The 14,747-nt window shown below is 41.1% G+C and overlaps 2 protein-coding genes across 5 annotated transcripts in view; both read right to left on the bottom strand.

Moving 5' to 3' along the window:
• flrt1a (fibronectin leucine rich transmembrane protein 1a) overlaps nucleotides 1-1,832 on the bottom strand; it is a 55,579-nt gene extending 53,747 nt beyond the window's left edge. The window contains exon 1 of one of the 3 annotated variants that reach the window (XM_086057058.1): nucleotides 1,698-1,832. The gene's annotated coding sequence lies outside the window, so the exon portion shown is untranslated. The remainder of the gene's footprint in view (nucleotides 1-1,697) is intronic. The other 2 variants (XM_086057057.1, XM_086057059.1) reach the window with 2 other exon arrangements.
• Nucleotides 1,833-4,064: 2,232 nt separating this feature from the next.
• Nucleotides 4,065-14,494, bottom strand: rps6ka4 (ribosomal protein S6 kinase A4). 2 transcript variants are annotated; one of them, XM_086057054.1, is made up of 18 exons: nucleotides 13,454-14,473; nucleotides 12,929-13,000; nucleotides 11,897-11,964; nucleotides 11,316-11,466; nucleotides 11,054-11,169; nucleotides 10,241-10,348; nucleotides 10,026-10,106; nucleotides 9,469-9,572; nucleotides 8,881-9,031; nucleotides 8,629-8,790; nucleotides 8,173-8,298; nucleotides 7,935-8,068; nucleotides 7,644-7,737; nucleotides 7,121-7,291; nucleotides 6,715-6,906; nucleotides 6,471-6,630; nucleotides 6,157-6,320; nucleotides 4,065-6,056 (listed from the first exon to the last, which is right to left on the bottom strand). In XM_086057054.1, exons 1-18 carry the CDS (start codon nucleotides 13,539-13,541, stop codon nucleotides 5,844-5,846), a joined length of 2,355 nt encoding a protein of 784 aa, XP_085913180.1. In that variant the 5' UTR covers nucleotides 13,542-14,473; the 3' UTR covers nucleotides 4,065-5,843. The 2 variants fall into 2 exon arrangements, with proteins under 2 accessions (XP_085913180.1, XP_085913181.1); XM_086057055.1 differs by lacking the exon at nucleotides 12,929-13,000 and having other exon boundaries at nucleotides 13,454-14,494.
• Nucleotides 14,495-14,747: the final 253 nt, after the last annotated feature.

The following is a 14,747-nucleotide window of genomic DNA, read 5'->3' as shown; positions in this document are numbered from 1 at the left end:
TGAGGTGCCACATACTGTATACAGTACTTTTATTCGTTTTTTAAAAAAATTATTTTATTAAACCACAAACCAAGATGGCGTGATCGTCAAGAAAAAATGTATTTGCACTGGCCACTCTAGCTATATCGTAATGGATAGGAAATGGCCAATAAATGAAGGAAAAAGTGTGGATATTTGAAAGGCTCTTGGCAATGATTGGCCCAGTCAATGACTGCACTTATTTCAGTCACAGAGACTCCCCACGCCTCACTTTTTAGCCACAGGTAAATACGAAAGTGAGAGAGAGAGGATTGCAGTATATACAGTAGGCCCACAGCATACAGTGGCTGCATGGATCTCGCTTCATACTCACTTTCTTGTTTTGAAAGCTTGTAATACGACACGTTGTAATGCCAATCACCAGCAAAAATTTTCAATCACAGCAAAACTTGTGGCCAATGACCAACCGCTCATAATAACAGAACACCACGCGAATATAACAAATGAAGACTTTTCTGTGTTTCATTAACTAGTATTAAATAGGAATGGCACTCAGTAGAGCAAATCTTGACCAAGTCTTAACAATTAGGATCAGCACCATTAAATTGCCCACTTTTAGCGGTAGAAAATCATCTGTACAAAACTAAAAGAAGCAAACGGTCACGATGATACCTTTTTTTTTTCTGTAACTAAAGCCTGATTTATCTCGTCTTCGCTCATTTGACAAAATCACAGCAAACTTTCAGAGGCAACATTCAACAGTGATGAAGTCACAAATGTTTTTCACCATAAAAAAAATACAATCCTGGCTCTGCACTTTATCTACATCTCCAACAAACTCACACACACTTACAAAAAATATACAACATCTTAAGCTAGGCAATTACAACACAGGCAGCACCGATCAAAACTCAGCAGTATTATCTTTAAAATGGCAGAACGTTTGATTTAGCTCTGTATTGGACTACTGCATTGTGTCTACTTTTCCCCCCCTTGATTTAAAGGACAAACAGCTCGATAGGGTACCACATGAGGAGCTTTATGTCAAGCTCTTTTCACGTGGGTTGGCTGCAACTAAATAAAAGTTGCCTGTGCAAATGCCACTGGGTCCGAGGAGGACAAAGGTTGGAGGTCGAATGCAGTCATACGCATCCACTGCTCGTCTTCAAACGCGAGCTTTTTATCCACTGATGCCCTTAGCAAGTCATGTGAATAAAGTGGCTCCTTTAACCTGAAACCATGCCACCCGCACAGACGAATAGCCCAAAACTAGCTGCCAGGGGATTTGACCCGCGGACCTCTCAGACATGCTAATTAACGGAAGCTTAACTTCTGTTGGCCCTCAGGTGATAAATTAATATGTAACACAGTGCTTTCAAAAGCACTTATTGAGGGAGGTTGGACGCTGGGCATTGAAAATGAATGAATCATGCCAATTATATATTCGAAATTATCATATAGAAATCATGTACGAATGACGTTAATATCATAAATTGGTGTCAAAATATGTGAAACACAAATACACGTTCAGGATGATTACTAAGGGAAGAAGAGGGAGAAACAAGTTGAAATAACAAGCAAACACAACTCAGATAATTGGACAGTCAAACAGCCTACAAACAACAAAAGTAGTCCAGTAAACTCTGCATGTTCATGAATGGATGACATCTCAACTAAGCCTCAAATAAAAAGAACATTCTTGTTTTTTTCATACTCACTCTACCCCATGTGGCCTTTGATTTTCCTCTCCTTTTGTTTTGTTTTTTTTGGCAGCATAATTGGGCTGTGTCACCTTTTATCACTTCCCCACTTCCTGTTTTGTTATTTTTTGAGGACTTATCGGGTCAAAAAACACATTCTGCAAAAATGGAGACTGCCTCATCACATGACAATAATAGTAAATGTTTCAATGCTCAATTAAATGTTGACTGTCAAAAACATATTGTCTTGTTGACCAGTTTCACATAATGGGGGTATATGATGCCGTGGAAGAAAGTTGACATGAAAGCATACATTGAAATACAAGTATCATTATTGATTTATTTTTCAGGTAATCATTTGGCCACAAAAGAAAGGCAACAAGGTGATTAATTAAAAAAAAACAACCCAAAAGGCCTTGGCCATATATATGCATTCATAATAGTCTTTTTAAGTTTGTGAATTTCTCATGCATCTCCTGGTGCTTGATTGCATTTCATACTGTCGAGCCTTAAACTATAAGATTACACTCCTCCATTTATTTTTCATGTGATGTACATTCGCCACCCACAGATGATTTTTAAAAAAAAAGACTACAGTCATGCAAATATAAACACTTAATATAAAGCTGTGATTATTGATTTAAATACAATCAGCACTTTTTTGTGTCTTATTTATATATATATATATTTTTTTTTTCCATTTGTGGATTTTTTTTCATTGGTTAGTTAAGATCTTCATTGTCTATTATTATAATGGTATCGGAAAAGAAATTCCCATTGTTATTTTTTCTGATTAATTTGGGAAAAAATGACATGGTTCTCTGACATCTCATCGTGGGTACATTCTGTCCACCCCTTTAACTTCCTCGAATGCTAATGACTTGTTCGTAGTGTTTTATGTTTCATTTCTTTGCACGCGAGCTCTGAAATGGTGCCAGCAAAGCAACTTAATGGCATGAAGATCCTGCTGACTACGTTCTCAAATGATCCATCCAGATCTGTCTTTGTCACGCTCAATATACTACTTTATTATCCACTCAATATATTATTAATTATCTACTCAAAAATTAATTTGATTAAAGGCTGCACGACACATTATATCATACACTATATCACTTGACAGTTGCTCGGAGTGGCTTTTTGGATGTCAGTGCCAAGAAGCCTACTGACCCCCAGTGGGGTGGAGTTTATGGGGCTCAGTTCCATGGACAGCATCAGTGCACACAAGACTTGAACATGAACCATTAGAGCGTTGGGAGCCCTCAATGAGAAACACTTTAACTGTTTAAATTTTCATCAGGTGCGACACACATCAGTGAGGACCCCGCATGTAGTCGCCAAGCTCGGAGAGGATCTCATCAGAGCTTCTGTATCCACCTTGAAGTTCAGACAAGAAGCCTCTTATGTTTTACCTCTGATTTTGGATCGTTTTCAGGCTTGTTCATGAAAGTTTTATGAGCAAAAGTGCTTCTTCTTGAGAGCACTTGTCCTTCCACGGGTGCCGCCGCCATAGGAAGCGAGGGCGGTGCTGCTAACAGCGGCCTTTGCTGCCCGCTGAAGATGTTGTGCACCTCCGAGGTGGAGCAAAGAATTTTGTGTGTCTGCTGATACTCGCAGCTCCAAAGAGAATGAGTGGGACAGATTCAAAATCCCACGGCACACGTGCTCACCACCACACTATCGCCTACTGTACTGTCCATTAATGTGCACAATTTGTGCTTGGTTACCAAGGATTTAAAAGACACTTCATTTATAAGTACCTCTTTAGTAGCACTAAGGACTACACGGAAGATGATAAGTCACTAAAGAACATTAATGAACCTTTAAGTACAGTAATGACTTCATCACCATCTGTTCAAATATCACTCGGACCACTTTCTTCTTCAGTGATTCCTCATTAGAATTGAGCCAACTGCTGAAAGGCACAAAAGGGAATAAACGCGTTCATTCATAGTTGTTTAAATATAATAGCTTTTTCCTCCTTTCCTATTAAGGCTGCAACCTGCACGCAGTAAGGCCAGATCCAAGATGTGAACAGTGTACCTCAGAATTGAAAAAAAAAAATATTCTGGTTTTATTATAACCAACATGTCATGTAATTATTAATAATAACGACATGGACACATTTAAGTTATATAAAATGGATTTTTCCATGAGCTCAGGTTGTGGAGGGGTACCTATATGGACTTTGGTTGCTCTTGAGCTCCCCCTACAGTTGTTACGTGTCATTTCAAGGCAGTGTGACAAGTTCGAGCCCAAAAGAGACATGAAAGGTCAGAATTTATGTTCTGTATAGCAAACAATGAAAGATAAACCACACTTAACGCGGATACCTGCATGTACAGTTAAAACAATTGAACCAAACAAGACACAGAAGGAAGCATCTATTCAAAAGGAATATTTATTTTGCAGCAAAACCAACGGTCTTGGTGCAAATAAATCCCAGTTACATCAATGACAACAGTGCATCGTAATACAATAGTCAAGTTAAAAAAAAAAAAAAAAAGATAGAAACAAACAGGACACTGAAAATCACTTACTACAAACCTATCCACACCAATCAGCACAGTTTAAGTGAAATGCTCATACAACAACCTGTTTCTTTTCAAATAAAAAATAAGGAGACTAAGGCAGCAAACAACTTAAGGAACAAAATCATACAATAATGCTTCATTTGGTACACGGATGACAATACAAGTGATCTCCCAGCGCCAGACACATTCTCACACAGACATTCACAGTCCTGGTACACACCCCATTTTAATACGCACCCCATTACCACAGCTTTAAAGTCAATAACACATCATAAGTATCAGTGAAAGCACCTTTAAAGCTGAAATTAATTTTATTGGTAACATGACTGTGCAACATGTAAAAAAAAAAAATAATCAAAACAAACACATTATGACAATAATATACCAACAAAACATTTTCAAATACAGACCTAATTTGTCTTTGTAAATCAAAGTATATACAGCAGATCTCACAGGGTGGCTTCCAGAGATCTAAATTAAAGTCATGATTAAGTGTCTCATTCTGATCGTTGAAAAACGTGATCGATTAAAATCGCAGCGGTAAAAACATTTCAGGTGAAGAAGTCCACCCAGTAACTCGCCGGACCGAGGCTGCACTTCTCCGGCAGGACAATCGCACCAACGCATACTTTGATATGTTTGATCAAGCCTAAAGTAAGATGTATTCTATCACAACAGATAAGCATGCTTGAAATTGACCAGTACGTAAGGCAAGGAATTTACAGCAAGTAAAATCACGACAGCCCTCATCCTCGCTCCCAGGAGACAACACTGGCACATTTGTGGATGCTGCCAACACTGAAAACGAAACTTCATCCAGTACACTGTTGAAAAGCTGATGGTATATTTGAGCGGCAATTCATTTAAAAAAAAACAGCCAGCCCAATCTGTAAGCAGACAAGCTCGTCTTCAAAAGCATTTTTTTTTTTAATAGTGTGACTTTTCCTATATGCAACCTCAAAGGTTCAAAAGCTCAGTTTTGATCATTCACATTCTCAGCCCAAAAGTGCAAACGATTATTGACCAGCCTAAAGTAGAAAAGAAAAATAAGCAGAACACTTGTAAAAGCAGTAGCCAATCGTCTGCCCTCGTAGGTTGCCAAGTTGTAAAAGGCGCCAAACATTGGCAACGCGACATTATTAAACAAGCAACTTACTGACGTCACCATTGCGGGTGCCATGTGCAAACGCGTGTATTCACTCGGCTCAATTCTGACTGACTTGCGAATATGGCTTCAGCTCTAAATGGCTCTTTTTTTTCCCTTTAACCCCACACAGCCAGGCGCTGTTTTTCCACGGTAAAAAATAAGCGTAGCTCCATTCGGAAAACTGATTTTAGTGTGTGAAGTTACCGACGCACAGTGAGAAAATACAAAGCGCGTGTACGTTACCCATTTCCGAGAGGCCCCGTACTGCTTTTTTCTGTGCGCCTTCACCTCCCGACCACGGCTTGATAGCATTAGTAGTTCACAGGAAAATGTGGCATCATGACATACATTTTATCCTCAGTCACATTGTAATAAAGCGGAATCCAACTTGACGTTAAACCAACACTTGGTTTCATCTGTACATTTTTTACTTGTCTGAGCAACGCCGCACGACGTATTCTTGATCTGTTTGCTAAACTAAGGCTAGCTCTGCTTTGGGCTGACACTTTGCTTTGGCGGCACTTTCGACGCTTTTGCAGAGGCAGAGGAGGAAGTGGAAGAGGAGGAGGACGAAGAGGACGAACTCCATCGGGTCTCTACGCCTGTACTCGTCATTTTGAGTTTCCGCCGTTTGGCGAGGGGTGCGTTGTCAACGCTTTTTAGAAAGAAGCCCTCTCGCTTACCGCGGTTGAAAGCCTGGCCGTAGGAAAGTGACAAAAAGTGTGAGGGGAAGAACACATCAATTAAAAAAAATTTTTTTTTAAAGAGGGATTTGCTAAAAAGTGCAGCTGTTTACCTTGTAAGTGGCGTTCACAAAAGTGCGCACGGTGGGCCCACTGGACTCAAGCACATCCGGAGTACACAAAGGTGTGGTGGACATGGACGCTCCGCCCTGTAACCAGCCGTTCTCTTTCAGATCAGAGAGCTTGAGTCGCCTTTCGGGGTCCACTGTCAGTAGTCCTTCAATAAACAAGACAAGGGTTGAGGTAATACCCAATGATGAGTGCTCACGTTACACGTTTTTTTTTTTTTTTCCTTTCTACAATCGGCAAAACCGGTATCGTGTCCCAAGTAGAAGAGTGGCACAATTAGCAAAAGCCGATTTCGTACCTTTGACAAGCTCTTTTGCATCTTCTGACACACCCTTCCATGGCTCCCCATCCAACGAGAAATCACCTTCCTTAATCTTATGCATGATATCGGCTGCATAAGACGACGTCATCCCCACCTGCTCGCTCTGGAACGGCACCTGGCCTGACAGCATGGTGTACTGTGAGAACACGCGCAGATGGAGGTCAGGGCCTTGGCTAATCGGACGGATGTCTCCGAGTCAGCAATTTCAGGTTTGGATTACCAGAATGACCCCGAGACTCCAGAGGTCACAGGCTTTGTCGTAGCCCGCGCTCTCAAAAAGTTCGGGTGCAGCGTACTGCAGTGTGAAGCACGGCGTCTGCAGCGGTGCGCTGCCAGCCGGGCACAATCGGGCGAAGCCAAAATCGATGACTTTGAGGAGAGAGTTCTCGCTCTCGTCTGTAAACAGCACGTTCTGAAAAGTACGCAAATAGACAGCGTTTTTAAATGTGCCTTGTTGTACATTTCCTCCCCCTTACAAAGCAAGGCAAACGTTTCCTTTCATTTGTGGGACTTAATCTGACGGACAAAAGGAATTGTGGTTGTAAATGGTTTCGCAAATACCGCAAGAGCTAAATCGAGCGCAAATGAGTGCGCAACATTTGTCATTTTCCTTCACACTGGCCCACCTCTGGTTTTAGGTCCCTGTGCACGACTCCAGCCTCGTGCATGAAACTGACAGCCGAGACCAGGCTCTGCAGCAGCTGGCTGGCTTCTGCTTCGCCAAATAATTTCTTCTTCTTGATTCTTTCGAGCAGCTCGCCTCCACGCAGAAGCTCCATAACTAAGTAGGTGTGGTACTGACAGAAGAAGAAGAGCGTGTAAAAGTAACTCCTCAAACACGCGGTCCGGTTCAGTTCATCCGCCAGTGGCAATCGCTGTGCGTTAAAAGTGTGACGTCAAAGCAGCACATTCGTGGCACGCCAATGAATTCAGCAAAGTCAACAACGAGGTGGCAAAAATTACGCGCACCCAGCACACTGTGTCCATTCTTCATGCTATGTTCGGCTGTTTACAAAAAAAAATAAAAATTTGGGGGGGGTGTTTATAGCATGCCATTCGTGACACACAAGTGACATTTCAAATAAAATAAAATAAATGTGCACATTTTGCCATATGGAAAATCCGGTTTAATTTCCTTTGCCAATTTACCTGATCGGTATAGACATCATGCAGCTTAACAATGTTTGGGTGAGCCTCACATTGCCTCAAAGCAGCAATCTCCCTCTGGGTGTTGACCTCCATTCTAAAGAAGACAAAACAATTGCTTTATTTACTGAAAGACATATCAAAACAAAGAGAGATAAAAAAAAAAGGAGGTATGTGGGAAAAGCTGTCTAGTAGCCATCCATCCATCATCAAGACCAAAACAAACCCCCCCAAAAAAAAAAAAAAAAAAAGTACACCGGTATTGATAAAAGTTATTGGAGATCTCGAGCTCACCTGCGGCTGACAATTTTGACTGCGTACTCGAGGCCACTTTGCTTGTGTGTGCATTGTCTGCAGACAGAGAAACTCCCCTCACCTAAGGGTGGCCCCTGGAGGCACAGCTCATAGTTCAGAAAAAACTGTGATTCCTAACAATAAAAACAGAAAAACAAAAATGAGAAATGATACGACATGATTGGAGAAAGTATGAAGAATTTTGAATTGATTTGAGGTTTATTTTCAGGTTCCATACCGCTAACATTGCGCTGCGCTGGACAGACGCAGAACCCGGTCGGTCGGCGGGAACCCGGGACTCCAGGAAGTCTCCCATGACAGCATTTTTATTGAACAGGATGGAAGGCGCAATAAAGGAGTAGCCCTAGGATAATACAAGAGATATTGGGTACATACCAATTTTTAACAGTGTGATATGGCAGGGGGGAAAAAAAAAAAGCATAAGCATTCGTGTTCCCCAGATTATATACGACGCTACTCACAAAAGTAGCTCACTTCCTTGTCACACAAGGGCAAAAAGTCTCGACAAATTGGACATTCAAAACACGGCATTCAAAAGTTTTGAGGGTGCATTTTCGGTTCCTGTGCCAATTTCATCCGAAAGCCAATTATCCCAAACTTTTGGCCAATACGGTAGTTTATATCGGCGAGTACTGCTATTTGACAGGTCCTAATTTGGTAAACAAGGACTGACCTGGAAGAGTCGGTCAGTGCTTGGGGGTGTGCTCGCTGGAGAGTAGACTGGATCCATCCCAGTGAATTCCTCAGCAAAGTTCCCCACATCAAGTTCACTCTTCAGCTCAGGCTTGAACGGGCTGGAAATCTTTTTCTGGGCAAGATCGTCCCAGTTCAGTCCCTGTTCCGAAAGCCATATTCCAGGTGTTAGCCGCAAATTAAAAGCGGGGGCGTCATCTGAGGAAACGGAGCTCAATTTATGTCGTGGAACCTTGAAGAACGCGTGGGTCTTGATGTCCGCAGCACCCCGCGGTCCGGAACCGAGCCTCTTGTGAGGATCCTTCACCAACAGCTTCTTAATCAGGTCCTGAGCAGTGGGTCCAATCATAGAGGGAAACGGTGGATCACAGCGGAGAATACGTCTGAGAAAAGTGGGAAGCAACATATAAATTACTTCCATTTTAGCTAAGATGTTTTCACAAGAGCTCGAACCGTAAACCGCTATCAATTCCATGCCGAATACAGTGTACTCCTGTGAAACTACTCCCTCTGAGTGAAGCTCCTCATCCTAACTCAACATAGTTCCTTGGCATCAAGTCGACACAAAATGGCACCAAAGCAGTACCTTTTAATGCTTTGGCCAGTGAATAAAAACAGAATAGGAACATTTTCATCCAAAACTGTATAGCGTTTCCACGTTTGGAAAAGTGAAGTGGGATTCCATCTTTTGGCCGTGCATCAGTGCAGGTACTGCACATGATGCTTAGTCTACTTCTAGTCCACGCCGTTTCATTTTCGGCAGGACGTCTTGCTAAACACTGCCGGGAAACCGTGTTGGCTTGCTACATGGACAACTCACTTTGACACCTCGCTCTGGGAGTTCCTCTCTCCCTCCAAAGTAAATGGAGACGCTCCCGTCAGCAGTTCAAACATCAGGATTCCAAGGCTCCACCAATCTACTGACTGCAAACATCACATGAAGGGAAAGCCAACAATTTATGCAAATGTGAATCCTCTGTTGCTCCTTATTTATTGTCTTCTATGGGGGGGGGGGGAATATTTGAATAATTTATGGCGCAGCATGTTGATAAGCTATAGACTAAAGATTTATTGCACAAATATTCAAGTATATAGTGCAATAACAGTAAAATCCACTTTTTGTCATGTTATAACATATGACCCAACAGTAGAATAATATTTTTAAAAATCATCCCTTTCTGGCCCCCATCGCAAGCCTCTCATTTAAATTTTTATTATTATTTTTGAACATATCACACTGCGACTGCTTTAGCCAATCACGGCCTGTAGAGACAGAAGCCGTCACGATGTTGAAACATCTAAATGTGTGTAGTAGAATTTCAATTTACACAATAATCTACTGTTTGCCACTTTCTTTTTTTTTTTCTGTAAAGCTACCTTGCCATGGCCCGTTTTCCCCCTGATGATTTCAGGCGCCATGTACTCAATGGTGCCACAGAAAGAGTAGGTTCTTTCCTTCTATAAAATAAAGGAATAAAGGAAAAAATACAGTTTTAAAACCAATCTTTCTGGAAGAAAAATACGGTTGCAATCAATAACAGCTTGCAACCCCATTTGCCATATCATCCACACACTGTGTTTCTGTAAAATACCTCTTCCTGCAGAAATTCTTTGCTGAGTCCAAAATCGGTCAATACCACATGACCTTCACTGTCCAGGAGAATATTTTCCAATTTAATGTCACGGTAAACAATCCCGAGCTGCACAAATACAACATGTCAATTCCATACTTGGTTAAAACAGCAGGTTGTCAAGAGATAAAAAAATTAAAAAAAGGTTAAACAGTCAATGATATCAAATCAAATGTGTTAAACATACAAATGTTGAACTATTTGCTTTAAGCGGAAGTCAACGCAAACATATTTTTTTCAAGAATATGTTCCCAGCAAGCACACTATTTGAAACAGGGCATTCTGATACATATTGCGTTTATTGAACAAGTGTCAATCCACTCGTTTTTAGCCATCTCTGGGGGCGGCCATTTTGTCTTCTGCCGACTGAAAATGACATCACAACTGCTCACAACGACCAATCGCGGCTCAGATTCAGAAAACAGGTCAGCCGTGATTGGTCGTTGTCAGCAGTTGTGATGTCATTTTCAGTCGACAGAAGACAAAATGGCCGCCCCCAGAGATGGCTAAAAACGAGTGCATTTTGCTGCTTAATTTATATCCCACAAACGCAAAAGTAATCAGAATGGCGTGTTTCAACTTGTGGGCCTGCTGGCAACGTATTCTTGAAAAAAAAAAAAATGTTTGGCTTGACTTCCGCTTCAAGTATGTAACGTCTCTTAAATATATAGCATTGGCCATTTACAATTCTATTCGGCAATATTACACTCATCTTCCCACTAGCCTACTGTATTGAAACGTAGTACCTGCACATTTATGTACATAAACACAAACCTTGTGCAGATGCTCCAAAGCCAGAATAATTTCCCCAATATAAATGCGCACAGCCTCCTCAGAAAAGTGATCTTGCTGATACAAATGAGTGAACATCTCCCCTCCACTCACATAGTCTATACACAGAAAGACACATAATAGATATTCCTCAACGTTATATGTGAAGGGGGAAAAAAAAAAAAACACAAGTTGAAAAAGGAAAAACAAAGAGAGAAATCCCAAAAGAACCAACATCATACTTGGCTCAGTGACTTCCACTCACCCAGGATGAGGTGCAGCTTGCTTTGTGTCTGAAAGGCATAATGAAGTGTGACTAAGAAGGGCGACTGACGGATATGCTCCAGCACCTGCCGCTCGGTGCGAGTATGTTCTGTGGTCTTGGCCTTCTGAACGATAGCCGCTTTCTTTAGCACCTGTAGAATAGTCGTTGTAAAATTACAATTAGTGCTTTATGTCGTCACATACTGAGTGGATTCAAAGCGAAGTCCCTTTCAATTTGACACACCACAGAGAAGTGCGTTAACTGCTAAATTTGACCCCCCCAAAAAAGTACACTTAGTCCTATACAGTTATCAGACTTGGCACATATTGTCGATTTTTTTTCATTATTATTAAATTCAGTTGTAAGAGTTATAGGTCACATTAATAATGGAAACTTGAAATGATTTATCTTGGTTGGATTGTTTTCCTCACAAAACCCTGGTATTTGTATAGGTGTGCTAGACTTTTTTTTTATCCACTGTATATAGTTTTCCCTTTCAAGTGTGGGGAAACCAGTAGCCAATTTACACTTTCTGTGGAGAATACAAAGGCACACAAACATACTTGGACTTTTCATCTTACCTTCATCGCATATAGTTGGCCTGCATCGTGACCGCTGTTCTTCCTCACTAAAAACACTTTTCCATAAGCTGGATACAAACACAAATTTCAGAACAATCAGTTACTTCAAATAAGACAGCTACCCAGAAAAATCAGAAATAGAACATGAAAATTTTTTATCTAATTGGGTGACGGGCCATTGCAAAACAGACTTGTTACACGTTATTATAGTCCTCAAACGACATGGTTTGTTTGTAAAGAATGTTATATAATAATAAAAATGATCATTTTGAGCTCATGTTCCATATCCAAAAAGGTTTGGGCAAAGCCAAACTTCAATGCAAACGGAATCCAATTCAAAATTTTCAGGGACATGTCACTACAGTGTGGTGTCGTTGAAACATAGCTACGATCATGCCCAGGTGGCTACAACTCACTTTTGTCTCCGATTGAAAGTGTGCAACACATCATGCAGCCCAAAATACATTGAACAAAAATATAAACGCAACGCTTACGGTTTTGCTCCCATTTTTCATGAGCTGAACCTAAAAGATCTGAGACTTTTTCTTATGTACACAAAAGGTCTATTTCTCTCAAATATTGTGAAAACTGATCCGTCTGAAATCTGTGATGGTGAGCACTTCTTTGCCAAGCTAATCTCTCCACCTCACAGTTGCGGCATATCAAGGTACTGATTAGCATGTATATTGCTCAAAATGTGCTTTTGGCGACCCACAACAAGCACTGTCCCATGTGCAGTCCTGTTGTAATGTTCCTGATAGAATTGAAAAAAAGATGACAATGCTGACAAATTGTTCAGGAAGTGATTTTCTGATCGGTTAGCAGCCCTGCATTTAACTGCATGTCAATTTAATAAAGGCAATTGGGATTTGGAGATTTTTTTTTCATTCATGATTTCAAGACAAAAGCATCACAGGTTATTGCAAATGAAGGATGTATTTGATTATGAACAGGCAATTGCGTATTGCTGCCAGCACAAGTGGAATCTATTCAAATTCTTCACCGGGTATGCTGTACAGTATATCTTTTTACCTCCAGTGCCCAACACTTTAAGGAGCTCAAAGTTCTCCATGCCGACCTTCTCAGGGTGTCCTGTGAGGTTAGCTGGTCGCAAAAGTGGGAGAAAAGTGTCAGCATTTATTGTTTATACACCTCATTTAGTAAAAGTGCGAGCGGCTTTGCACAGATGTATTGACAATATGTAACAACGTGTAACAACAATCTTATGAGTCTGTTGGCAAGTGAGGTCGGAAATACCCCTCCCAAAAAAAGGTCAAAATAGGAAAAAGAATCAAAACTACAAAAACATCGTCTTAGAACACCACAATGCATAAGAACTAAACTAAAAACATATGCCAACACTGAATGGAGAGGGGTCTTGGCCAAATTGAAAAATTTAAGGATTGAATGCAAACCAGCACGGCTTCTTATTCTTATACAGTTTACACGCAGCTTTAAACGCGGGTTTGTGTCATATTGCTTTCCAGCAGTGTTATATTGTCCGCAATAATGCCGAGGCAGTGATTGATAAATTACTCCATCAGGAAATTGACTTACCATTGGTGATTTGATGCTTGACGGTGCAGGCTTTTTCATTTGGCTGTGCATCTGTGTCATCACTACTATCTGACGTGTCCCCCGACATAACTTCACCAAGAGTAGTTTTCCCCTTACACTGTCTGAGATGAATTGCAAGACACTTGCTTGATATTCTTTTTATTCCACTCCCCGCAGCTAGAAATGATTTATTGTCGCTGCATTGTGGAGAGTACAAGGATTAGGGAAATGAACGGACAGATGTGCACAAACACGCCGCCCCTGTACTAATCCGAGTGTTTGACATCCTGCTGTTTTTCTTTTTACCACGACAAACAAAGCATCTGTAAAACCACTTACATACTGATCATTGAATAGAGTCGGTCGACATACTTTCTCTGGGCAATGCGAGACTGTTTATTTCGGTAATAACGTTACGTAGTAATACGCCGAAAGTTTAGGAAACAGCGTTAGCATTAGTTGCTAAAGAGTTGTCAATGTATATTCAGTCGCACTCACGTTAGCGCTCCCGTGAGACTGATCAAATAATGTGAATATGAATCCACAGGCATGTAAGGCGGAGTCGCGGTCTTAATCGCTAAAATATGACGACTGGCTCCCAGACAATCTGTGCGGTAGTAAGTAGTAATTGACAAGCCGAAATCTAGCTAGCAAATGGCTCTTGTCGTCCGTCAAACTTTGTAGCGTTAGCCGGGGCTAGTGTCTTCTTGATCTCAGCGATAAAGGCCATGCTGGAGGTGGGGACTCCTTCTCTTCTTTGCCTCCGTTAGAGCCACGTTCATGTTTCCTCCATTTGTTCGCGAAATATCAACACATCACTTGATTCCTGGTCAGCTGCTAGCTAAGTGCTAATAGCAGGATGCTTTCGACACAACCTGGGCGACGCTCGTCACGTGACTATTAAAATGTGGGCGGGGCCACGGTTGATGTGTCAAATACCAAATCTGTCAGAAATGCAAAGAAAATTATATATTTTTGGGTGACTATCATGCGAAAGTTCACTATTTTTGTGTCTCATCTCAGAAAGTGAAACCCATTATGTAACTTAACTACCTAGACTGAAATCATTTATATTTATTGCAATTCCAGCAGCATTTTAACAGCCTCTCTCCAAGGCAATAACAATTGACATTTGTGTTTTTATAGAATAATTGAAACTTGTCTACATTGCCGTTTCCTTCACCATTATAAAGCACCACCTCGAGGGCAGCCATAATTACACCATCAAACGCACCTTTCCTGTCTATTTGTGGCATGTGTTCTTTGCACATCCATAATACTACTGTATGTCTAC

The sequence above is a fragment of the Filicampus tigris genome, chromosome 17, assembly GCF_054856515.1.
Source record: "Filicampus tigris isolate MCC_2025a chromosome 17, RoL_Ftig_1.0, whole genome shotgun sequence".
Classification (NCBI taxonomy): Eukaryota; Metazoa; Chordata; class Actinopteri; order Syngnathiformes; family Syngnathidae; genus Filicampus; species Filicampus tigris.
Note: the sequence above shows the minus strand (reverse complement) of the source record. Positions and strands in the feature narration are given on the sequence as shown.